This window comes from Pleurodeles waltl, chromosome 4_1, assembly GCF_031143425.1.
Source record: "Pleurodeles waltl isolate 20211129_DDA chromosome 4_1, aPleWal1.hap1.20221129, whole genome shotgun sequence".
NCBI classification, from domain to species: Eukaryota; Metazoa; Chordata; class Amphibia; order Caudata; family Salamandridae; genus Pleurodeles; species Pleurodeles waltl.
In genome coordinates this window covers 661,234,299-661,261,110 of record NC_090442.1, presented here as the reverse complement: position 1 = coordinate 661,261,110, position 26,812 = coordinate 661,234,299, and the positions used below count along the sequence as shown (strand labels likewise).

The 26,812-nt window shown below is 39.5% G+C and overlaps 1 protein-coding gene across 4 annotated transcripts in view; it reads right to left on the bottom strand.

Moving 5' to 3' along the window:
• Positions 1–608: 608 nt before the first annotated feature.
• The window catches only part of TBC1D30 (TBC1 domain family member 30), a 267,530-nt gene continuing 241,326 nt past the window's right edge, over positions 609–26,812 (bottom strand). For 2 of the 4 annotated variants that reach the window (XM_069229139.1, XM_069229141.1), the window contains 5 exons: positions 26,696–26,808; positions 23,027–23,166; positions 17,906–18,112; positions 8,891–8,950; positions 609–7,901 (listed from right to left, as the gene is read on the bottom strand). In XM_069229139.1, the coding sequence (XP_069085240.1) occupies positions 7,132–7,901; positions 8,891–8,950; positions 17,906–18,112; positions 23,027–23,166; positions 26,696–26,808 (1,290 nt within the window). In that variant the 3' untranslated portion in view covers positions 609–7,131. The remainder of the gene's footprint in view (positions 7,902–8,890; positions 8,951–17,905; positions 18,113–23,026; positions 23,167–26,695; positions 26,809–26,812) is intronic. The other 2 variants (XM_069229140.1, XM_069229142.1) reach the window with 1 other exon arrangement.

Genomic DNA, 26,812 nt, shown 5'->3' with positions numbered 1-26,812 from the left:
AGCTACCACTTACTGCACACAGCCAAAGAATGCTCTTTCCAGCGAGAGATAAAAAATGACTTTTTTGGCAGACCACAATATATATATATATATAAATAAATATCTGCCATTAGCTGATACATATATAAATACATTGCAACAGCAGCAGCAAACATTTATGAAATATTCCTGTTGTAAACATCTGTTGGTTAGTCAACAAGTTCTGTAAACATTTATGGATTTGCTTCTGACCTTCTGCAGGTCTTATAATTGCTTTTAGGTAATATTTCCCTTATGTGCCTCTTATTCCTTTTCTTAAAGATATATTGCATGCAAACAGTACGATTTAAGATAGATAATATTTACTTGTAACATTAGTTCATCAGTATTGTTTTGTAGATGCCAGTGCACAAGTGCAAGGAGGAGATTTTTAGTTAATAGGGCTCATAGTTGAGAACAATATAAACATTTTGAAAAGTGACTATAAATTTGTACGACAAAACCAGAACATATTTCCAGTTATTGCATGAATATGGCATCCCTCTGCAAACCCTGAGAAGACTTCATGCTGGAGAAATGACATTGTTATGATTTTCCAAGCACATTTCAAATAAAAATATACCTGCATGTAATCTTTAAATGCTTTATTACTGAAATAGGTTTACTAAAGCAAGAGAGCTCCTATCAGATGCACATGAGCTTCAGGACATGCGCAGGTCATTCTAGCAAGTTCAGTTTTATGTCTCACATTAGCACTTTCCCAAGGGAACCATGCATTGTTGGCACTTTAACATGACAGACAATATGCAGAACATATCACATTCAATACAACAGCACTTGACTCACTAGACAGCTTTATGTAGATCCAGTGGATAGATATTTTAAATAATAATTTTAACACAGAAACTAAAGTCCAGAAGAGTGGCATCAAAAATTCACTCAGTTATATCTAATATTTTTCTTTAAATGGAAATACACTGTGAATTAGTGTATGTAACATTCTCCGTGAAGAAAATAGCAAGATGCAAAATAAAGCATGCATAATTGTATCATTCTTTAATTCTGGCAGCAATTAAAATTCCTGCAATCCCTACACTAACACTAAAGAGGGCCTTTTGTATTCCATTTAGAACCAGTATGTAAAAAAAAACTGACATTTGTTTTAAGAGGACTGAAGAAAAAAACACTTATAAATTATCAAAGCTATTAAGTTGGGTCATATAGTAGTACTTGCTGAAAGAAATCAAGTCAGCAATCCAAAACAGTTTTCTGTGTGGACAATCAATCCAGAACAGTAATTCACAAGACTGCAAATAGTCCCAATGACCAGTGTCCACAGGAGATACCACCTGCTGTACATCTCTAAGCGTTGCTTATATTACTCAAGATGAGGTGTTCGGCAGATGATAGAATGGAATAGTAAATGCCAATGGACTGATTTTTATGCTTCATAGAGTTACTGTATAAAAGCATACTATTTGTAAACCACCAAACTTGGAACGATGCTCTCACTCTAAAACATTACTGCACTGTTGAAGATCTGTTTCCACAGCACAAACATGCTAAAGAAATTCATGCCCAAGGACAACATGATAATGGTGTTCATCACATTCTACTCAACCTACGGATTACATAGCTGGTTGAATCTGAACCACAGTGTTTGAATACCACTAGCAGATTAAGTCCAACACACCCACCATAATTCCATTTGTGTTACCCAAACTTTAGGACAACTAAATCCACGCAGCCCTAAGTATTCTTCCAAGATAATCTCTGAACCTACAAAAGATTTTTGCATGGCTATGATGTGGGAACTCCATCAAGTGAGGGGTAGCTCAGTGTGTGGATACTCTAAGTGGGTACACAAATAGTTTTAGCTTTCAGCAAAAGAGATACTAAGCAGTACAGAAACTGTATCAGAGGAAGAAGCTGGGAAGAAGCTCATAGTAGACTTGGATTCATTAGGAAGAACAATCAAATATTTTCCAATGGAACATCCTATTTTATGGACTCTTGTTATCACAGAAGTTGAACTGAGGTGTTTAATATTAGGGTATTACATGGATTCACAGATTTGTTTGTTGAAAATAAATAAATTGATACAGACTTGAAAAACAAAACATGGGTCAGTGGAACATCTTTAGGGTAATGCAGGGGAATTTTAAAAATGTTTCATTGGATGTAAAAATTAAATGCTGCAATAATATGAATGGACATATGTATGTAAAACACTTGTTTCTACTTTACAAAGTTGGACCAGTCTTGATTATTTCCTGATGGTTCTATATGAACAAAAAACCCATGCCGAGCTGTCACTGTAGTAACTGCAGTAAAAATGGAAAAGGACTATAAGAGCATAAATTGTTTGGAATAACAACTCACTGGACATTATTGATCTAGCTATTCCCTCTCACTTAGACTGTTCTTTTTTTACATAGGGTATAACTGAATAAGCCCTTTTACATTTCTGTGACTTTCATTTTTAAATTAAAATGACAAAAATCAGATCCAGATTTCCAAATCTGCACTGAAGCACAACAAATCCACACTTCATCAGCCTTTAAGATGAATGTAACGGGGTATGTCCGATTCCACAACACAAAATCAGTGATTCCTGTTGTGACCAACATTGGTGTCAGGTATGTATTCGGGTATATGCCTTTCAGTGAATATTTGACTAGCGCTGCTGGTAACAGAAGCTACCTATAATACATACTTTTGACAGAATCTCCAGATTATGATTTCTGGGGCATTAAGGAGGGCCCAGACAGGCTTTTATTATGCTGCCTTAAGTTCTCATTGAGACACCCTCTACTCCGTTAAGTGTTCTGAGATCTTTTTATGTGACAAACTCACAGAATGCCCTCCATGTTAAGCTGACATTGACAATTTTTTATTTTTTCCCTATAGCTTGTTGTCTTTTTTTATGCATTTACATTTGATATACATATTTCTGTCTTGGATGCTTTCATTTTTTATGTTTTTTTAGGCATAAATCTCCATGGATTACATTAGGTTTCTTAAAATAATGCAAATAATATGGGAGAGGACCGTTCGGCTTTCATATTTTCTGTTGGATAACCATTTTTCAAATGAGTGCTGACTGAGAGAAACTACATCTGCTGCCTCAGGGGAAAAGGTTAAATCTTGATGGTGCTTCAAAAGGAATCCAAAGAGTTAAAGGGCAGGGTTATACTTAGACCCAGAGTACCACAGTGAATATGGGTTGTGGTGACAGAAAGGGGTAGTTTACGCAATGTAGAATAAAAACATTGTGTTAGAAGTTTATGTCACAAGATGTTAAAGCTCAGTATTTTCCCAGAACAGAACTAGGTAGCTAGCTTAATTTAAAGCAGGATGCTGGGCGTCTATCATTTGTCCGAAAACACAACTGTACTCTTCTTGTGCACCCCAAATAAAACTTGCTTTTTTGTTCGTCAAAAACTTACCATCAGTAATGTTTTCCATGCTTTCCATTATTTTCCTGAAAAACAATGTAGGAAATACCACAAAGCATTGATTTTTGTCTTCCATTCCCCAAAACATCCGTTTCTCAAAATACAATCTGTAAAGGATTTGAGGGCACCAACGAGGGCCATACTCAACAGCCATGTTTGTGAGCATTGAGAAACAAGGCTGGTCCATCTGTGTTTACTTCAAGTAGTGAAGTCTGATGGTTGTTGAGGCAAATAGAAAACACAATGGCAATGTGTTACTTATGAATGCAAGTAGAGAAAGTATTCGGCCATGTTGCTCTTAGATCTATGAAACTGTACCACTGAAGTACACATTTTACTCCTGGTGGAATAGTGGTGTAACCTTTTACAAGAGAGAAATGCACAAGAATTTCTCTATTATTTTTGTAATCACATGGGCTTGTTGAAAATATAATGATTTATTACTGCAGTCCTTTGAAGTCTTAAGAACTGAAAGGAGTATAGAGCAAAGTCTGGAAGACCTCTACAACACTGAGTAATATTATAGGTTTCTGAGCTGGAGAAGCAACCCATTCTGAAGGACGCTTTCTTCCACTGCACATCTGGAAATTGTTTTCAGCACACGTTACTCACCATGCTGGCTTTCTTGCTGTATAGGATGTCTCAAGTGACAGGTCAAGCCACCTGAATATAGCTTACATGTGAGCTGTGAGATACATGCCAAAGGCTTTGTTATATTCCAAGCTAGCGGGTTCCTTACTCTCTCCATCTACGTGTAAGGCAACAGACAAAGGGGAAAATGCATGGATGTTTGTCTGAAGAAAGGAGTGGAAGAACTAGGGGTTACAATACATGAGTTTCTATATAGTGAGTAACCTGTAGTTGCTCATCCAGTCCACCACACCTTTCTTCTGGCTAATGGCGAATTTGAATATTTTGTAAAGTGAGGGAGGAGAGAGACAGGCAAACTTGTTAACCTCTACAATGTTACTAAACAAGTTGGTTAACGGAGCTCTATCAAATTCATCATCAGCTCGTGGATTTGTTTCTATGGCAAAATATTTACAGGCCACATATGGCACAGTTGACTTAGAAAAGCCAGTATAGCCAAATGCTGCCTTGGCTTCACTCCATGAATTCCACACCTTAGAGGCAGGCTAGCAACCTTGTACCATTTTCTGATGGAAGATAACAGCAAAAGGCAATCAATCATTTTGATGACTGTTTTCCAGGGGAGGGCCACAATAGGGGAACATGAGCAAGGAATGTAATGTTTTGGTCCTTTGCGGGCAACACATAAGGCATTACTTAACATCATGGTTGCTTAAAGACCTCTAAAACCTGAAGAATGAATTAGAAAAGAAGTATGGGGACACAATCTCCAGACTTAAGTAGATTTCAAGGCTCATAAAATGAACACTGAAAGGACTAAGATAAAATCCTGCAAATTATGCCACTTCTGAACAGCAGGGAACACATTTAACAGACCCTCCAATTGAACAATATTGTGAATCAGAGTTACAGTTGACTTCAGTAGTTTTTTTGGAGTGTTTGGGAGGACTCTACTTAATTCTCAGACCTACACAAGTGTAAATAAATCTAATGGACAGAAGATTTGATTGAAGTTATTTGTAATTCTAGTCTGTTTAAATCATTGAAGCTCGCCGAAGGAGTGTGTGCATCATTGAGTGTTATTCATCTGCCTCCTGGTACCAGCAGAGACCCCATGAGCAGGAGGATCCAACCCAACCAAGTTAAAATCTCCCAAATAGTTTATGGTCAGAGCACAAGGATCTAATATTTTTTCACAGTAAACTGAATGGTCAGATTCAACATCTTTTCTCATACCAACTACACACCATCTTCTGTGATGGATTGAGAATTTTAAGAAGAGTCCCTTGGTGGGAACGTATGATCTGAGTCTCCAGTGAACTTTCAATCCGGGTTGATGTCCACACTGATGTTTCTCTTGGCCTGATATCTACGAGAATGTGGTGGGTCTTGCTTTAGGACAGGAACCCAAAGTAATAGTCTTATGGCACCTCTCTGAATTAGACTAAAACTTTAGGAAGTAGAGCCACCTCAACAAGCATGTCAGACATGCATGCAGATTAAGGTCACAAGGAGCTTCAAAATAACTCTGTTAGGAGGACTATCAGGTTAAGTAAGCAACTTAATAACAGCAGCACCAGTAGACACAGGCCATAATTACATTTCCATACAGGTACTGGGAAATACGGGCCACACAGACACTTTCCAATGCAACATAGTATTAAATTTATGACATATTTGAGTATTACGATGACTAAAATCAGCACCAGCTAGATCGTAGTTGAAAAAACTCTTCCCTAGTGGTTAGGAGAAACAGTTTTGCAAGAATAAGTATTTGTCAGTGGGCCAGGAAAAATTCTAAACCACTCATGAATCCACCATGGCATCCTCAGCTTCCTAGTTACAACCTCCAGAAGATCCACTGATACTAATTAAAGAGCACCGGTGAAGCAATTTCTTAAACACTCTCAGATAGTGTAGCAGGTGGGCAATACGGCCAAGGTGCACTCAGCACCCATGCACTCCAAGCACAACAAGCACGAAAACTTCAAAAAATGTAGCTTGCCACAAATGCCACTGCCAAGGCCAGACAGGAGTAAGAGGAAACTAGGGTGTGGTCTCAATTGGGATTAGAAATATTAAAACTTTAACTTGTAAAGCCAATCTGATCCCCTAAAAAACAACGAAAAAATCTAAGCTGCAATTGTGTGCGGTGGTAAAACCTGTAGGGTTCAGACATGCTGGCTTGTACAGCTTTAACCTTTCCCTTGCAAGCTTTGTCCTGGCACCTTGCTCTGAGACAGCAGGCATTCCATCAGCTTTAGGAAGTGGGGTTAGGGTGGACAGACAGAAAATATGACACCCCAGTAGTCCCTTTTTTCGATTTGTACCACTGAAATTGCTAGATATATGTTGCAAACAAATTGGCATCTTTGTAGAAATTGACACAAAGTAACACTGCATAGATGATCTTAACCAATACAGAAAGTCACCTCTGAGTAGTTCAAAAGTAAAAAATATAAATGATAAAGCTAGAATAACAATGATCTAATCATACCACTATTCTGGCTATGTTCTAACCACAGTTCTCTCTGAGTTTAGAAAGGCCAATTTGTTTTGTTAAAGCTTACCGACTATCACAGAAAATATCCCATCGTATTTCAAAGCAATTATTTATGAACCTGCCTTAATGTTTAAACAGAGGTTGGACTGTACAGATGAAGATGTTTGTATATAGATTTCTGTCAACTAGCTAGTGCACAGTATAAACGACAAGTGATTGAAAAATGATTCAACAAATACTTTGCGTGTCAGTGAAACAAAGGACAACAGACGTGCAAGAAACGGAACAATGAAATAAATAATGGAGATAAGATATCTGTGCTTCATTTTCCGTAAATCACTGAACGATACTGTAAACTTTCATGCTGATTTTGTCACAGACCCTTTGTAATTTATGTGCTCCGTACTCTTAATTGTCAAAGTGACTTTCGTGCCACAGTTTAATTTAAATAATGACGAATCCCACAAAAAAATCAACTTAAGGCCCTGTGAACATCTAGGACGTTCACTAGTCAAGATGTGCGTTCCAATTAATTTTTTATGCACATTTAGATAGTTTACCTAAAATGTTTCATTAGAAATATAAAGTGCAGTAAGGACATCATCGCTTCTTCGTTACAGTCACTCCATTGGCAGGGCTGTTGAAATTTCTGCTCATCTGTGGAAAGTTCACAGCTGGGGTTCGATTAGTAGGTCCGTACAACCCTAAATTTCTAGCCGCAGTAGACTTCTTCAGCGGTTTCACACTTGGGAAAGGGCTGAAAACGTGTGTCTTTGAACTATTCGCCTTTGGAGACCTATTTAATGTTCCACTTTCGCTACAAGAGCTAAGCGAGTCAGATGAATCCCTCTGGCAGTGAGGACTAGCAACTTCTGTTTCTACACCATCATTTTGGCTTAGTTCTAGTGCTTCTAGCTTGTTTTGAACAACAACTATGTTAGCATTGGTATCCATGTAAACGGGCTCTGGAGACTGTCCGTCGGCCTTCAAAATAGTCCTGTCTTCTGAGCCACTGTCATCCCTTTCCAGGCTGCTAGATGTGTTTACATTATCATCATGTGCACTGGAATGATCGGTTTTAAGACCTTCACCATGCTCTTCTATAAGCCCAATGGTGTCCCCAAAACCTAATTGACCTTTTGCTCTTGCAATGTTTTTTCGATGTACTCTGATGTGAGTGCGCCAAGGAGAATTCAGTTTTGTTTTAATATCTTCATGAGTGGCTGGTGAGGATTTCAATCCAGGTATCTGGATAATTGCGTTCTTTGCTGCCCTGTTTGTAGTTTTCATCTTTTTCCCCAACAGGAGGTGATTTATTACAGGAGAATGATTATCCTGGGATGGAAGGAGGCTGGTGACCGGTCCTTTGTCTGGAAAAAATGAGGAATTATGAAAACAGTGACAACGGTACACATGATACAAAGCAGGACATTATTATGCCGTAGTGTAGCAAACAGACAGCTCTCTTATTAAAAGTTTGAAGATAAGCAATACTTATTTTTGTAATATCCAATTGCTTCAAAGGTCTGTGTAAACAATGATGTATAAACTAATTCTGGAAGAGCATCCAACTATAGTCAGTCATTGCTTCGGAAAAAACGATTTACTGGGATTAAAGATGGAACATGGTACTGATGAACTTCATACCATCAACCAATGGGGACTGTTGCAAATTCATGATAGTACAATGAATTACTGCATGCCAATAATATATGCTGGAAAAACACTACATCATAAGTATGGAATAGGGAAAGTGGGTGATCTCTAAGAAGACATGAAGAAATTGCTGATCAATTTCACATAAGTGCAGATTATCCATAGGAAAGCAGTACTGTCAAATGGAGTGAAGGATAAAGAATCTCGAAAGCTAAACACTTCAAATTAATACATGAAATTAGATAAGACCTACATTATTGAAGTAGAGGATGAAAATATTTTTGAACAGAAAGACTTTGTGACAGCAAAACATTAGATTAATCTTAGAGAGGAAGTCAATCCTTGAAGCATGAGAACGTGTCAGTATTTTAAAAAATTTCAAATATGAACCCTGAAGGACCGGTGTTTAATCACCCATTTGACAATTGCTGGATGCAACGTCTTTAAAAATGAATTATGTGTAACTGGAAAATATATTTTTAATTTAATTTCAGTGTTGGTTGTATTGCCATTACTCGTATCAGTGCAAATTATGGCATCCTGCCAGGCCATTGTCATTGCATTTATTAAATTACTCCAATGACAAATCCTCATTAATGGATTTAACACAGGCACGTCGTTCACGGTTCAAGGATTTCATGGATTAGAACATTTCATTAGTGAACCAAGCACCATACACCCAAAGAGATACATTTGTAAATACCATCAGTCAGCTGCTCCCTGGGATCAAGTCGGATCCCAGGGTCTTTTTCTTCTTCAGACCCTAATGAAAAAGTGATATGTACACATAACGTAACACTGCATGGACATTTAAGAACCAAATGACAATAAATGGCAAAGAGGAACAAAGTAGTGGAAGACATTTTAATCTCACGATGCAACAGCCCGTTCAAAAGAAGAGTCACAGGCAATGAAGCATAGCTTCTAAGCATATTAGCCCTGCAGAGTAACTGTCCACAGTACCTTATAACACAGCCATGTTAACATTATATTTGTTTCAGTGGATCAATGTTTATGTCATTATGTAAGCTGGAAATCAAAAGTGAGATCTCAAAAAACAGGTTGCCATACGAGGATGCACCAGACAGTGTTGCAGTATTAGCTTCCTTCTTTCCTACAGGGATAGTTGTGCATTTATGAGAAATCCTGTGAAAGTCTACTGGCAAACTGTATAACGCTTAAGAAACAGACTTATGTTACTCCAATGACGTAAGAAGGCTTTTGTAAATGGATGTTTCTGTGGAAGTGCAGAACCGGTTCAAATTCAGAACCACATTAACGGTGATGTATCAGGGTACCCCAAGAGAAATATCTCCTGGAATCCAGTGTGTGGTGTGTATATCTGAATTAAAAGCATGGGCATTCCAGGTTCTACCTAATGCATTATCTTAAGGTGCCATCCAGTGAATGATATTGCAATATATCTCAAACCTCAAGCAAACATCACACAAGCGAACATGCCTGAGTGGCTGCTATGATTAGTGATTTCAAACTGGGTAAATAGAACTGTTTTCTATGTACACTGAATAGGTACTTTAAAAATATTCCACAGAGGTGATATTCATTCTGAGAACTTTTGCATTTGTGTGTACCCTTGTTTGCATATTTAAACTGCTTCCAAGATTCGATTTACAAAATCCTCCTAACCCTGCTGCCAATATGTCAGGAATAGTTTAAAGGAGAGTTTGCCAGATCAGCACAATGAGAATTTGTTTTCCCCTAAATAATCTGACAGGTCACTACTTAAAGTAAGATGCTTATCCCTGGGCAGAGATGCCGGTTACTATTTTCTTCAAAGGTTGCTATTCCTTCAACAATACAGTCTCTGCAGCTTATGATTCCTCCTTCGCCAGTCTAATGCCATTTTAATTCAAGTGTTCTCCCAGCGACCTCTTTAACAATGTCCTTGTTGGAACTTCTAGAAGCAAGTATCCTCTAATCATCAAATCGCCTTCTGTGGCCTGCAATTGGCAATACCCTCAATCGATCACTGTGCTCTTACTGATGACCAACTTTAGACCTAGATAAAAAACAAGTGTTGGACTAACTTCAGAGTATATGATGAGGAAAAGTCACCTCTTTTTGCATGCGACGGCTATTCTTGTATTCTTTTAGACTGAACTAACACATAAGGAAAGACTATCCTTTTATGAACCACAACTACTTTTTATTAAGTTGAAAGGAAATATACCACAACCCCAAATGAATAAATCCTTGTCCCACATCCTAAAAATGGTGAAGGACGTGTCCCGCAACTCTAGTTTTCCCTTCATGCAATTCAACTATGTACACCAAGCCTACCTCTCCCCCAAGTGCATCAAACATATGTATATGGGCCTGTGCTCTGAATGTCCTGCTGCAAACAGATGGACCCCGGATTCTCCCACAGTTTGGGATTGCCAATATGGAAGGTGATCACCGTCACAGTGTCTGAACTGTCTGGACACACCCTTGAGCCCACACCTGAATCCTGCCTATTGGGGCTATGTACTTGGGCAAAAGGCAATAGACACCTCCACAGGTCCATAGACATCGCCTTTGTGCTATTCAAAAGGCTGATAGTTACGGCATGGGAGGCACCACCCCCCCAGATCTACAGCGCTGGGTGCCCACACTACTGATGTGGACAGAGGCCAACACCCTGTTGCTACTCTGCATGCAAGGGGACACAAGGACCTGTGGTGAATGCTGGGATAACTTCTTGCTTCAAGTTGAGGCCAAAAATGATGCACGTCCCCCATGAACCATGCCACTCCATCACACGCTTAACCCCACCCCCGCATGGGTATGCCTCCTGCCTTGAGCAGCACAGCTGCACCACCCTTCCCCTATCAGCACGACTCTTCAACTTACACGACCACTACTATAAGGCCTCCAAGGGACTCAGGACTCACTCCCCAAAGCACACAGTGACCAACATTGGGCTGCAACCCCCCCTTTGGTGCTGCTCGCTCACACCCCCGACTACGTGCTACCCCTGGTGGGTGACCCATTCTGTTGTCTGAGCCTCGACACCCAGATTATACTACACACCCCACCACATTCTTACTCTAAAGCAGACTCTACAGTAAAATTTGAATACTTGTTTATTTGTTCATGTGTTCATCATGTGGAGTCACAACACTTGTATGTGATAATGGCTGTAATTACATATCAAGCTGATATCCTACACATGACTCACTGGGATATGTTACTATGCCCCCGATTAAACTTGTTACCAACACTATACAATGTCTATGAAAATCAATATAACACATTTGACCAAAAAAGTTTAAAGGAAATATGAAAATATGCTTGAGCTAGGTTGAGGGTACACAGTAAATTATCCCTTCATATACCTAAGTCTGTAAAGCACTATTCCAAAGGTTATCAAAAGTTGTGAATGTTCTTTAATTTTTATTAGGTATTTTTGTAAAATTATTTTGTCACTTTATGAAGTATTTTATGAAGTTCGTGTTGTGACAATACGTGATCCTACAGTGATTGCCTTTTGGGGCTTAGAAGGATTAAGATCAGAGGTCAAGGTAAAGATTGACTGTTCACCCTCACTTGGTTCATCATTTCATCATGCTGATGAAACAAATACTCTTCTATTCATAAAATATGGCAAAACGGGGCAGGGGTCACAGATCAATCTTGTATTAGCAAGGGTGTCTTGTGATTAGGTTGTCTCGTAAAATACAACTCTGCCTTGTTTCACTCTCAAGCCATATCTGTATATATCATCTGGAAGTAACTATGATGAACACTCCAAAGTACCCAGCTGCGAGTGGTGTGGGTGCTGGATGTCAACAGGGTGATCTGCTGCCACACTTAGGGCCTTCCCAAGGCCGGCAGACCCTTCCCCCAACAGCAATGGCTATCTCTACTAAATTGTGCTTCCAATCCTGGAATGTTAGAGGGATGCCCATGGCGTGTAGGCGATATTCTACATACTCCTACATAAAGCAACAGGGTGCAAAAATGATCTTTCCTCAAGAAACAAGTACAAATGCAGCGGAGCCCGCTAATTTACAAAAGCGCTGGTGAGGCTCCTTCCCCACCAACTTTTATGCTTACACCGGAAGTGCCTTAGTCTTGGTGAAGCAATACATGAGGATGATGGATGGAGTGCTGAAACTTTTCAAACACTCACCCCAAAGTCACAGATCTGGATTTAATCCATTGTGCTTTTGCTCACCATGCCACCCCAGTTTGGACCCAGCCATATGCAAATTAGTCTTCACCCTGTTCCCCACGGGACAGTCCAGCCCGAACTGCCAGGCCAGGTCCTCCCTGGACCGGAAACAAGCATCCTGGGAGAGGTTTCAGGGTATCACCCTTCATCAGCCAGGCTAGCTTTAATCAGTGGCACAGTGAGCACGGGACCCACGTCTGGGCATACCCTTCCCACTCACTTAGGGCAACGTTAGCAATACAAAAGCATTAAGGGCACAGTGCCGAAACTTTTCAAACACTCACCACCAGTCACAGATCTGGGTTTAATCCAACATTCCTTTGCTCACCATGCCACCCCAGTTTGGACCCAGCCATACGCAAATCAGTCTTGATCCTGATCTCCATGGGAACAGTCCAACCCTGAACTGCCAGGCCAAGTCCTCCCTGGAGTGGAAACAAGCATCCTGGTACCAGTTTCATGGTATCACCCTTCATCAGCCAGGCTAGCTTGAATCCAGTGGCACAGTGAGCACAGGTCTAGTACATTCTGTAGGGAATCACTGGGAAGAACTGCAACAAATGCAGTGATGCAAAAATTACTAGTTATGGGTATAGGATGGCACCTAATGATCTCACTATACAAATCCTTGAGAGAGCACACCATCACCTCACTCACACAGCTCCACGAGTCTTGAAAGGCAGACACTGGGAGGGGGCTTCATGATTCAGATTCCCCATCTAGTGCCCAGAAACACCTGGCTTAAGAATATCCAGTTTTCCATTCAGTCAAGGTTCCGCTGCAAATATCCCATATTGATGAAATGGGGAGCCATGCTGATCCAGCTTCAGACCGCTATCAAAGACAACAACCTCAACCCCTAGTCCAGGAGCCTCACACTCCTTTCTGAGATTCCTGGTGCCCATGAACACAACTGCCACCACAGTCCCTCGTCACACATGGATCCTCCCCATCAACTCGAACTGCTCCCCTGCACTGACGCTGCCCCAGACTCACCCAGGTAACAGAAGTGTCTTGAACAGTTACCTCTCCATGCCTCTCACATGCTAATATGACTGTTATGTTTTCGTCCCCATCACTTCTGAATGGTGCTTAAGGTGAAGGAATGGGATTACTTATCCTATGGCAATTACTCACCAAATTGTCATACTGATTTCACTGCCAATTAAACTTTCCCTGTACTGCTAATAATATAACAAAAAATGGTTAGTGAAAAGCTTTAAAAAATGGAAGTAACTAAGCTTTGAAAAATGTCAGAATTGCTGCTGTACTCTTGCTGTCATAATTTGTCAAAATGTCAATTTCTCTTAGGAGTCTATTGAACTTCTGACATAGTAAAACACTTCCACAAAACATTCTGCATACATACACCCTTCTGATAGAGCCTTAATTTCGTCGATGAGGGCTGTACCTTCACTATCAACATGGTTCCAGGGGTAGGGTTAAGGAAACATGCTGAGGAAGCGTCACCACCAACAATGGGCATAGGTTCCACCCCTACAATGGCGTCTGAGTGAATGTTTTTGGCTTTTGGCACAGAAAAATAATGTTTTCAATGAGGAATCAAAAGCAGCACACCAACACCACGGTCAGCTTTTTAGTTCTTCATCACTTCAATCCCCCATTGTATTGCTAAAATATATTTGTTTTAAAGATTCCTTGTAGCAGTAAATTGTCAAGCCAAAAAAACAAAAAACGCCTGGTCCTTAACAATTTTACTTTTAATGAGGCAACAAGAGTATATTCTATTTCCATAGCATTTTGTTTCAAATCTGCGTGAAGTATAAACGTATGCTTTCTGGCCCTTTCAGGTGTGGTAATACCAAACAAAAACATTCAACACGTGGTTCTCCTAAAGCACACATTTCTCCTCTAATCACATAATTGTTCACCAGACTGCACAAGAGAGTCCTGGTTTCCCACAGTCCAGGAGGCTTAGTCTGGAAATCAGTGCTATTCCTTCTCAGCCTCAATGGAAAAAATCACGAAAAAACAAACAAAACACAGGTTTTCTATTTATAAAGTAAAAACAATGAAAACAGAAAGCAGACCAAAATGTTTAAGATTTTCCATTGGCACAGTTCCAGCTAGGTCTCAAAATCTAAAGTCACCTGCAACCACACAGCTTTAAAAAATGTTTTGCTTTACAGCTTATGATGCAAATAAAGCAAAACTATTTTAAAAAAAACAATGTTAGAACATTTGTTTTGAGCTTGTAAAAAAGAATGGTGTTTAACAACTTCTGAAAAGAGAGTGATCCGAAATAGAGCAGATGAAATGGGGAGCCGTTCCAGAAATGGATTATTAGATTGAGAAAAAAGGTTTAACCAGGCAAAATCATCTGAATTTGTTTTTGATCTGAGGATTCCTTCACAAGATGTGTCTTGACAGAAGCTGAGGTGGCAGCCTGCAGTGAGCCATAGGTACCCATCTAGTCACTGGCTGCAGGTATAAAGACTGAAAAGCACGGCTTGACGAATAAGGTTTAAGAGCCGCAAAGCAAAGGAAGATCTTTTAAATAATGTATAAATTGGAGAATTAATGTCCCAAGTGCTCAAGTACAAAGTGAGTGTCTGCCAAAGAAACATCTCTGACCAAACACCCAGAAGCAACAGAGAAACAAACTTGTGATATAAAACAAAATGGCTGCTGAAAAAAGTCAAAAAATAAATTCTGGAAGACAAGACAGATTCTAGACCTCTTCGTGTACAAAAGGTCTTGCAATTAATGTTGAGAAGCAGGTAGCTAACAACCCTCTCTAAACCATAAATGTTAGTGCGGTAAATACATTAACACTTAACTAGGTTTTAATTTTGACAGGGTTGTTAGTTACCTGATTCTCAGCATAAAACTAACATCCCACCCATTGTGGCTACCCATGAATATACTACGAGAAATAACGGAAGAAACTCAAAAATGTCATTGTAATTTTAAACCTAGCATTTCCCCCAGTTTCCTTTTCACATGTGTGTGCTTTCACCTCCGAGTCTCCATTATGTACTGCTGCCACCTTTGTTCCAGTTGAGCAATTATCGGCACCTAGGTGGGCATTATCAGTCTAGCATTTACTTGTTTAGGCACACGGTGAAGTCACATCTCTTATCCACAGTATTATCTTCTTAGAATGCCCGACTCAGAAGTAAACATACTAATGTACGTCATACATACATATTAATAAAATGATCAGAAATGTACAAAATAAGGCACACAACTTACAATAAGTCTTTGAGAAAGGTTTGAAGCATAATCAAAATCATTCCACCTCAACCCTAGTCTAAACTTTTCTGTTGTGGCAGCCATTTCCTAACCCTGTACATTTAAAACAGTAATTGTGTGATTTAAGAAAAAATGTATTAAAATAAAAAATGTACAATGAAGTTAAGATTGATCCACCTCTCCATCCATCATCAATTTACATTGGGTGGGAGACATGTCAGGAAAGGAGACCTCTATGTTTTTGTCTCTTCCTCTTCACTCTGCTGCCACAACTCCAGTCCTTCTCCAAATGGAAAAGGCTCATCATGATCAACGTGGAAATGGTGCACAACTCTAATTCCCTGGTTTAATTTTTTGCAGAGCAAAGGGAATATCAGAAGAAGGAAAGAGATGGCTTTATCCACTCTAAGTAGATCAGTGATGAGAGAGGATACTTGGCCTTTAAGATACTATTTAAAATTCGCAAAGGGCCCCACATCCCGTATTCCTCATCCATAGAGATATGGAACCTATCACAACTCCCTGAGATGACACAACATCACGCCACAGGTCCCTGGAGAGAGACGAGAGTTGAACAATTAGAGGAGCTAGGTCAATTCCGAACATATCACAACATACAAGATGTATTGCGCACCACATTGAACTCTGGGGGATGCAGACACCCTTATCCCCCATGTTACATGTACTATTGACCCAGGACACCACGTGGCATGCGCTCACCATCCTCTAGACCTCTCTTAATTCTACATCACCACCATAGAGGGGGCGTGTGCCAAATGGTATGGCATCCTGCCTGACCCACTATCAACTAAGGCCTGTCAAGGGCCCTCCAACTGGTGAAAGAAGTATCCTGTAACCTGAGAGTCTGATTCACCCTGTTCAGTTACGTGCATCACGCTTACCTCTCCCATCAGCGCACTAAATGCATGCTCCCAACCTGGACCCCTGAGTGCCCCTGGTGCAAACTAGCGAATGCTGGCTTTTACCACATGGTATCGGAATGCCCAACACTACAAGCGGTCTGGAAAGAGGTCACTGACATGGTTGCCGTGCTCATGGAATACCCCTTCCAGCTCTTGCCCAAATCCTGCCTGTTGGGTCTCTACACCGAGGCCAAAGGCGATAAACACCTTGCTTGGCCTTGCTTTCGTCCTCAAAAGGCAGACAGCGATGTCATGGAAGAGTCCCAAGCCCCAGCCCCACCGCCACCTCCACCTCCAGATCTCCCGATCTCCAGCGGTGGCTGGCCACATTGCTGACATGGACACGCGTGGAAGCGAACACCCTTAAATCGCTTTGTACAAAAAGGGATGCTAGAACCGATAGTGAATGCTGGATAACCTACTTAATTAATGTTGAGGCGAAAACTTACACGTGCCCACCATGAAACTCATCCCACTACCACTAAGGAGAGATCAAGCACTATATTGACACAGGTGCAGCTAAACACAAGGGAGACTGAGAGCCACACGCTGGAGGATCATATCCTCCGTTCTGACCATTGACATGTCCATGGACCTTCACCCAGCAAAACTGGTGCAAACGTGATCCCTAAGTTGCCCTCCCTTCCCCATTACACCAATCACCATTGTCATGAGATGCCTTGTTATATCCTCACACTGGAGACGGATTGCTCAACAACTGCCCACTCACACAACACAATTCACTCATCCTATAAGCAGATTCCGTAGTTTAACTCGTTATCAGTTAAGCTTCAATATGTTTGGTTTTACTTGCTCTTTTTTAATGTGGATCGAAAGACGCTGTAACATGAGGGATTGCTAATACTTTAGTTGTAACATGAATGATCACTATACAATGATGCCTTGTCAAGCAAAGAGAGCCAATAAAATACATTATGTAGTAATTTAAAATCCACATCCTGATAGAAGAAGTAATACAATGTTGCTATATGTATTGCTATAATTATTGTATTACTTGTCAAAAGTGGTATCTTGACAGCATTTTTAAACACACAAGATCGTAGATTTAGTCTAATTGCATGACTAAGCAACAAATGTGTTCATGCACAACTGATGCAAAACTCAACCATCAAAACAGAAGCTAAGGAACTGGTTTCTAAAAGGAGGTAGGTGTGGTTAGTTCCCAAGAGTAATTGCGGAGCTAACCATGACACAAAATACACACACACAAAGACTCACATGCATGTAACTCATGTGACAACAATACCATACATTATGCAGGCATATACCCCACAACAACTTCAGGGCTATCACTTCATCTCGTTCCCCATTCCTCATAAAATACATCATATAATCATATACTACAGATACTATCCTCTTTGCCTCTTAAGTGCATATTTACCTGCTCGGATATACACTTGGTGAACCTGTTGCAGTTGCCGTTTTTTAATCCTGGAATATTGCTGCTTTAATGCATTAATGTCGGTGGTCATACGTTCCATCATCATGCTATTAAAGGCTGCATGGTATTCACTCCGACAAGAATCGATTGCTCCTGGGCTGAGTTCGGCAATGTTGCTGGAACCCAAGCTTTGAGTTTCCTTGTTTTCTGTTGCAGAAAAATGTGGTTATTTCAACTAGTCAGATAAACGATCAGACAAGACTGCACTTAACTAATAGGTTTCCATAGAGAATTCAAAATTAGATTCTTATATACTGCTTTTCTTCACCCTTACCCTGATGCATAACTTCTGAAAATTGCCTGTACCCATCTCTTCCTGGTTCTTGCAGGGCTCTTGCTTATGGTTTATATACCTACTACTATATGGAGCTACTGTTTTCCTTTTCATCAACCAGAAAGGCACATTACCCACTAAGGCTTGTTTTACTGTCCCTGCTGTCAGTCTTATAATACCATCATTTAAATAATGGTTAGATTACCCAAAGAATGACAGCACAAATTCACAAACTATAGTCAACAAACGTGTGAATGTCACATTTGTGGTTATTTTCTTTTATGCCAAAAAATGGGCAGGACTAGTCTTGGTCCTGGCCAATATGGATGCATCATTATCTCACTACGGAATGTGTAGTGTCTGTGCTCCTCGGCAACAACAATTAGCTTTCCAACACTCTTGGTTTTCAACACAAGTTAATACTGTTCAGTTTCAATTCATGAAATAATGAATTAAGGCAATTTTATCAAAATAAACATCACAATAATAACCACACTACAACAACATTCCCCTATTTAGAATTCTACTTATTCAAAATCAAAAATGCATTCTACATTTTTAAAACATATTTTGAAACACATTCCCATTGGATTTGCATTCCCATTAGTTTTGAAGTAACAAATTTAAAGGCTCAATAGTCCTAACACGTTACCGAAATACAGGCCTCAAATATAGTTTTCATTCTTTCATTAAACATGGGTATCATAAAACTAAAGGTGCCCGCTCATCAGCTTTTTTTCACATTACAAATGGACTAAGCCTATATATAGTTTAATAAGCAGGGGCCATAATCTCAAACAATGTAGTAAATGCCTTATCCGCATCAACATCAGTCTTTGTCTATTTGCTGGACAAAGGAACTTAAATCGGTATTCAGAATTCACATTGTGTTGTGCCTTGTATTTGGCAATATGTCATGATGACAGTTTAGTCATAATAAAGCTTTATCCGCTGCAAAATAATATTTAAAGATTTTTCTCCTTAGTCTGATTTACAGAAAACTCTTTAAAAACTTCTTCAATACTAAAGTTTATATTCTGTCTAACAGTCTACCAGTGAAGCACTAGTATTCCTCACCCATGCTTTTTCAGATGTAATTAGATCCTTCAGATATGTTGTTGCTACTAATTACACTTCACCATTTATTAGTTTTCCGATAAATTTTAATTACCAGTGCTTCAAATTTCAAAACTCTTACTAAATTTTTTTCCTCAATGTTTTAACTCATATCATAAGCATAACAGCAAATACCTTATAAAAAGCTGAATTTCAAATCTTTTCTAAATCTAGGAACCATTGTTGCACATTTCTACTGGATCATTAAATGACGTTCCACCATATTCATAATTAAAATGATGGAGCCCATTCAAAACAAGAAGAGCACATTGAGAAGCAGCAGTCTAATTGTCCTGCCTGCTCAATGACTCATTAAATTATATCTATAAATAAATATCTATAACTTTTACTTTATTCACTTTTTCTTTTCTGAGCTGTTTCATTCATACACCAGTCTTCTCCTTCCAAACTGATTTGTGCTTTAAATCTATTGGCTGCTCAATTTTGTTAAGCTGCAGCGTTGTTAATTTACTTTTGCTACTAGTTTTGTGGTGTGTGAGCTGTATTCCGCTTGAACACATCTCGCTTAGATCAGTTTTGCATTTGGAATAGTGATGTATCTGACTTAAAGAGTGTGGCGTGGAGCAGATTCTTAAAGCGGAACTAGAAGACCAAATCTTGTAATCCAATTCTCTTGAATTCTAAAGACGAGTGCTAGAAGGGATTCACTTTACTTTGTTAGACTATACTTTTTTCTAGAGTATAACTATAATGACTAATAAATGCCTCTTTGCCACTAACAGAAAAACTAAGTGAGCTAAGCTTACTCCAATGACTTTAACACTTAAAACATTCCATCTTCAGTTGGAGCAGTCAATTCCATTTTGACTGATTTCAGAACCCAGGTTATTTTATTGGATAGTGTTGTTTTTACACCAGTCAAATGTCCACACAGTAAGCTTTACTTTATCAATTAGAAGACAAAAAAACAAATACCCTTACTTCTTTGCTTGAGCATTAGGCTCAAGAGGAAGAACAAGAATTTAGCTTCTGGCCAAGAACAGAAGATCAAAATTACAAAACTGATTGGCCCAGGTAGGGTCATGCATTTCAAGGGTCAATCCTTACTTGCAAAGTTTGTTTCGTAGGAATCGCAGAGAGGTTAAAAATATCCACGTAAGTCACAAAACATTTTTAAAAAGACATCAGTCCAGTAAATATGTCTTGTTCGTGTTGTAAATCTATCAAACAATCAATTTTATAAAGACACCGGTTTGATGATGTGTAATATTAATGTTATAAGTAAGCAGAATAACAAGAAAATAATTTTGCCCCCCAAAAAGTATAATGCTACCTCTCAAACCAGAAGAACATGTAAAAAGAAGTACTACAAGTCAATACCTGTCAGCGAGAAACCATAATAAGTTCTCCTGTTATTCTGAAAAAACAAAGTCAAGAGCATCAATCTTATATTACCAACCATAAAGACTATGTAGTCGAAATGCTACATTGTTGTCCCACCCAAGAAAGGTGCTTGCTGCTGCAGCATATGTAAATTACCGAGTGTTTGAGCACCAAATGTATGAATGCAGACAAAACATGCTGCTCAACTCGGCTATGAAGGGCTTAGGGCATAACGATTGAAAACAAACATTTTCAAATAAAAGAGGCTGAATGGAGAGCAAGCGCCATCTTGAACTTCTTATCCCATTGTAAATAAATGTAAGTGCAAGCAGTTCGAAAAATAAAAATTGTCAAAACAAGCCATATAAATAAACCAAACTGTTGTTAACAGGGAGTCAATCATTTCAAACAAGCCTTACTCTGAATGCAGCCACATGGGTAAGTAAGCAGTATAGCAATCGGTCCAAAACCAACGTATTGCGGCCATAGTAATTAACAAATAGAGAAAGCAAACTAATATCAACGAGGGCTATGAAGGAAGACACCATTTTGTAACAAATCCACACTGGATGTAAGAAACTAGGTAAATAAAGAGTGTTAACTTGTACTGAGAAATGCTTAATCATTATGTGGGAGTTTTCTCCCAAATAGCAGCATGCTGTTTTTAGCAATTTGCTGTCACCCCCGTGGAGCCTTCATATTATTTGTTCTGTTACTATCTTGCACTACATTAAGGGTGGAGCGATCTTTGTTTAACTACTGCTACCTCTTTTGTGTTCAAGAACGTTTGTCTTATTGTAGTAAAACAAACTGAATGGTTGGGTTTAGGATCAGCATTGCTGATACACAGCAACTACTTCAGGAATGCACTTTGCCCTCATCACTAGGGTGTGTGCATGAGGAAAACCTTTCCACAATAAATGAGTTAGGTTAAAGGTATATATCATAATGTGTATGAGAATCACTATCTTAGGCTTGTCAAGTCTGCGGAACTGACTGAGCCTAGAAAGGTTCTTACACTGATCTTACGTATTTTATATTTATTGATAACCGTGCCTTTGTGTTAAAGTATAACCACATGCATTGTGATGTCTCTGAAACACAAGCTTCTCTTTCAAGTAATAGCATAACAAAGCTTGACATCCCCCCCCCCTCCCAGAAAGCACATGGGGGGCCTCCCCTCCGGACTCAGTCAGGACCTCTCCAGCCAGGATATTTTGCTGAGGGGGCCACCCTCTCACCAAGGCGTCTGCAGGGGCCTATGTTACACCACTGCTTTTGAGGCACAGTAAATCTAAGGTTCTAAAGAGTTACTCTATTAATTTATCAAGAACAAAAGGCAGGGTGTGAGTGATCTATAAAGAGTACCCCTGATATTTCATCTGCATCACCTAAGTGTCTCTTCAGTGCTCTAGGCTCAGCACTGCGAAAAACAGTTTTATCCTCCATTTCAATGTGAAAGTGTCAGAATGAACAACATGCCTCACCCCCAACAAAAAGTCTGGTATTCTAATTGCTGAGATGCCCAGAGATGGGGGAGGAATTTTGTTTAAAAATGTGTGCTTTGTGTTCTAATCTGGATGTCTAGAACCCATGAACTGATAAATGTAGCATTATGAAAAGAGAATTGTGTGGTTAATCGCTAGTGCTCTGTTAACAATGACTTACATGCCTGATTGATTTACAGCATCAACCATGGCAGTGCAGCTGACAGAACAATTTGTCATTCAGATAATTTCTGCCACCATCTTCCTCAACTCAAAGCATGGGAATAGTGGTTACAGGTAGAAAAGGTAGAACTGTTTCCGCTTTTAGCTATAGTTATCTACAGTCCCACTTAAATGACACAATGATGTCAGAAGCTGTGTGGGAAGACAGAAGTGTTGGGGTGTTCATTTGCAGTAGGGAAAGAGGACTGGGAGCATTTGCCACACCTTCACTTCAGGAGCTTTAGTTCTCTGTTACCTTAGCTTTGTTAGCTTATTAAGGGCAGAGGCAGCATAGCCCAGCTCTGCACACGTATTAACTAATTTGGATAGATAACACTGAGTCTAGTGCTCATAAACATCAAGAGATCTAATTTTTGCAAGTAAACACAGAATTTAATAATTATGGGGCAGGTCACTGGGACACGATTCATAATTTAAAAAGCATCCACGAGAGACACCCTTTACTAACCTGCTGTATTAACAAGAAGCACAAACCCGGTGCACTACCTAAAACCCAGTATGCTCATTCACCCATCTTATCCGATATAGAGCTCTGAAACTAATGCACTGCAACAATTTACATTATTTATTTTTTAGAAAATGATGAAACAAGCATACCTTTTATTTGTTTCTGGTATTTCTGCAGCTCTGGTGCCAGAAGTCCACTGAATGGTCCAAGACAGCCAACTGCATTAGCTACAACATCTTCGTCATCCAAGTCATTTTCCTCATCACTATCTCTACTTTTACCTAGTCTTCTATAGGAAAACAAAATTTGAGAGGCAAATGTATTAATGCTATAATCAAATTAAATAAAATGCTTATGCAGCAGTTTAATTATGGGGATGCTGTTATCAAAAGGGTTGCAAATGTTGGAGGAAGAGAGATGGTAGAAAGAGGGGTTTATTAAGCATTAACATACGTCAATGGGCTTTCTGACAAGTAAAGAAGAGCAGGGTTCTAGTGTACTACTAGTCATCTGCAAACCAGAATGTTTCGTTTTTACACTGACTGGCTTTCAAGTTGGTGTGCAATTTACAGTGCAACATCTGTACTAATAAGTCACATCACAAATTATCCATTCACATGGGTATGCAAAATAACATGCCTAAGGAATATGATTTAAACTGAACACAATTTGCTGCCCCTCATCATTAGCTGTGAATGCATGGATGGAGACCTGTAAGAGACATCAGACTTCCATCCCTGCAATTCGCTCTCAGAAATAGGAGTGAAATCAAATGCAGGGTCAGACAGACGTTGTGGTGTCCATCCATGGATAGCAAAATGGACATTTTGTAGAAATGTGTGTGGTGTGTTCTAATGCAGAAAAGGGTTTGCTGGTCAGAAAACCTCCATTACAACCAACCGAGTGTCCCTTTAAAGCCTAGGAGAACATTGAGATTGATTTGATTGGCCCTTTCAACCTTTAACCAATTCTTCTAGGTTATGCATTGGTAGCGGTGGATCTCGACTGTAAATGGCCTGAAGTAAAATCCATTCCTGGACCCAGTACCAAAGCGGTTATAGAATTTTTAAACAAGGTCTTTATCAGAGAAAGTCAACTAAGGTTCTTGATATCAGAAAATGGGTTTCAGTTTGTGAGTGGGGGGGTGATGGAGAAGTTTCTTAAGCAGGTGACATCAAGCATCTCAGGGCGTCACTCTATCATCCCCAAACAAATGGCTAGGTCGAGCACATGAACAACGTATTAACTTAGTGAGTGCAATGGGCCATGGACAATAGATGTGTTGTTTTAATGTGGTACACTTTATGTTATGGTTTTATTGCATGAGTCCACATTCTATCACACAGGTGTCCCCATTTGAACAACTGAGGGGAAGAAAGACAGCCACTAAGATTTGTCCCAGTTGGATGACATGGATGGCTAAAGTTTGGTCTACATTTGGATAAGTATGATGCTAGAGTTAAGAACAATGTAGCTAATGCCAAAATAAAACAAAAGAAACATCATGTATGAGTAACCAAGTCCATGAAAAGGAAATTGAGGAGATAAAATCTGTATCAGGAAGGGGACCTATGTTAAAAAAGGAGATAAGAAATTTAGTGAACCTTGCGTGTTGGACAAAGTATATGGAAGTGGAATGTGGGGAGAGTCGTTGACTATGATGAATAGGTAAATCCACAATTTAATCAAGTTTCTCTACCATCTGACGTTTCTAAAATAGTAATTCCATGGTCCACAGGAGTACCAGAAATAGATAAATTCCTCTACGATTCAGGTGAACAGTGGTTTATGACTGGAATGATTTCTGTAATTGATGCGTACGAAGTAGTTTTCTCATTTTTGTTAAAAGGTTCGTATTTGCATTAGTCCCCATATCTGTCTCACTGTGATGAGAACCTGTGACTGATTCACTCCAACTGTACAGTTATTACAATACTTTACTTGCTTTCTCGCAGAGATTAGAATCTATTTCTATTTTTAAGAATTTATTAAACGCATAGCTACCGTTCGGGCTTCCCAGCGCTAGGAAGGTAAAACTCAGATAAGAAGGTAGGGCTAATATAATAAGTCTTGACCAAATAGGTTAGTTTTAAGATTTTTCCTCAAACTAAGAAGAATGTCCTCTGATCTGAGACAGAAGGGTAGAGTGTTCCAGAGCGTAGGAGCAATATAAGTGACGGAACTCCCTCCATATCTGGTCCTCTTCACCTTTTGGGCACAGAGCTGATGCAGGTTGGTTGATCTGAGTTCTCTGTATGGCAAATAAGGACAAATCAGTTGATGGAGGATACGAGGGCCAGCATGGTGAGTCATGCACACTGTTTTAAACTTGATCCTCTTGCTGATGGGTAACTATTACAATGCAGTGAGTGCTGTAGAGAGACTGAGACTTGGGAATACCCAATAGGATTCAAGCCACTGCATTCTGAATTACCTGCAGTGTTTTTGTTGACTGAAAGTATGCTTCCTAGATAAAGGGAGTTCCCATAGTTAAGGTGAGAGAAGATCAGGCCTTGAACCACTACTGTCCGAACTGTAACAAGTAGCCACCTAAGGGTCTTTCTGAGGGCCCACAGTAGACCATATCAGCTGGAAGACAGCTACTTTACCTGAATGGCATAGTAAGCTTGCTATCAAGAATAACTCCCAGACTTTTTACTTCCTCCTTGGGGAAGGACTTTTGCCTAGGGAGGGGACAAGCTAAGTTGGTCCCAAAGTGATGGATTATTACCCACCACCATGACCGCCATTTTGTCACCATTAAGCTTCAGACAACTCTCAGCCATCCAGTCAGCGACTTGCTGTAAGCATACATTGAGTAGCTATGAGGCCATTGGTGTATTTGGAGTTAAGGACACAATGTGTGTATTTTCTGCATAAGACCACGTAGAAAAACCCAAGGAGCAGATTATATTTGATAAAGGCCGGATGTACAGATTATAGAGGAGCCTTGTGGAACACTGCATTTCAAAAGGTGCATGTCTGAAAAAACACAGGCCTTCTCTGACTGTGGAGCTGTGAAGCTGTGGTTTTCTAAGAAAGAGGAAAGCCATTTTAATGTTAACCCCGTAACTCCCGCCTCTTCTAAACTCTGCAAAAGGACAGCAAGTGAGACAGTATCAAAGGCAGTGCCTAAATCGAGAAAAATATCGAGGGCAGTGCCATCCCTGCCTAGGACCATCTTTAGCTGCTCTTTTGCTGCCAGACACACATTTTCCATACTGCAGACCTCCATGGTAAAGAAGACTTTTTTCAGTAGATGCACATTCCCACAGTTTAATGACTGTCAAAAGAATGTGTATCCCTCACAAAGTACAAATGGTATATTAACCTGCTGAATTATATCATAAGAACTGGAGCCACTGAACTACAGATTAGAGAACTCTGAATTAGCTACGTTAATATCATGTGGTTTTTCACATACTTTTTTACCTTCAAAATTTGGCATATGATTGTAGGGTTTCTGAATGGCTCAGTTTAAAGTCATTTGACAGTACTCTCCCTTCCACTAGCAATTTAAACCAATCAAAAACTGCTACATTTGCAAGTTTAGTAGTGATTAATAAATATATTCACATAGTAAGGTGGGAACTGTGAGCTGCACGACTCACTTAAAGTTGTGAGGAGAGCAATCTAAAAAGTAATATTTTCTAACATAGAGATGATTTAAATTTGGGTTACTTCATATATCACTATTGCCAATTTACTCATGTACCCCTCAAAAATATACAATACTCCATTTACTCCAAATGCAAACACAAAAGGAAAAATAACTGGAAAAGACCAGACACAAAACAATTTAAGGATGTTGCACTTACCCAGAAAATGAAACTGATTTTACGGGTGCGGGGAATGGAGTAATGTTGTATGTATACTTCTCCCTGAGCTCTGCCAATTGTGGGAAAGGGAACTGTGCCATTGAGTAGACAGTCTGA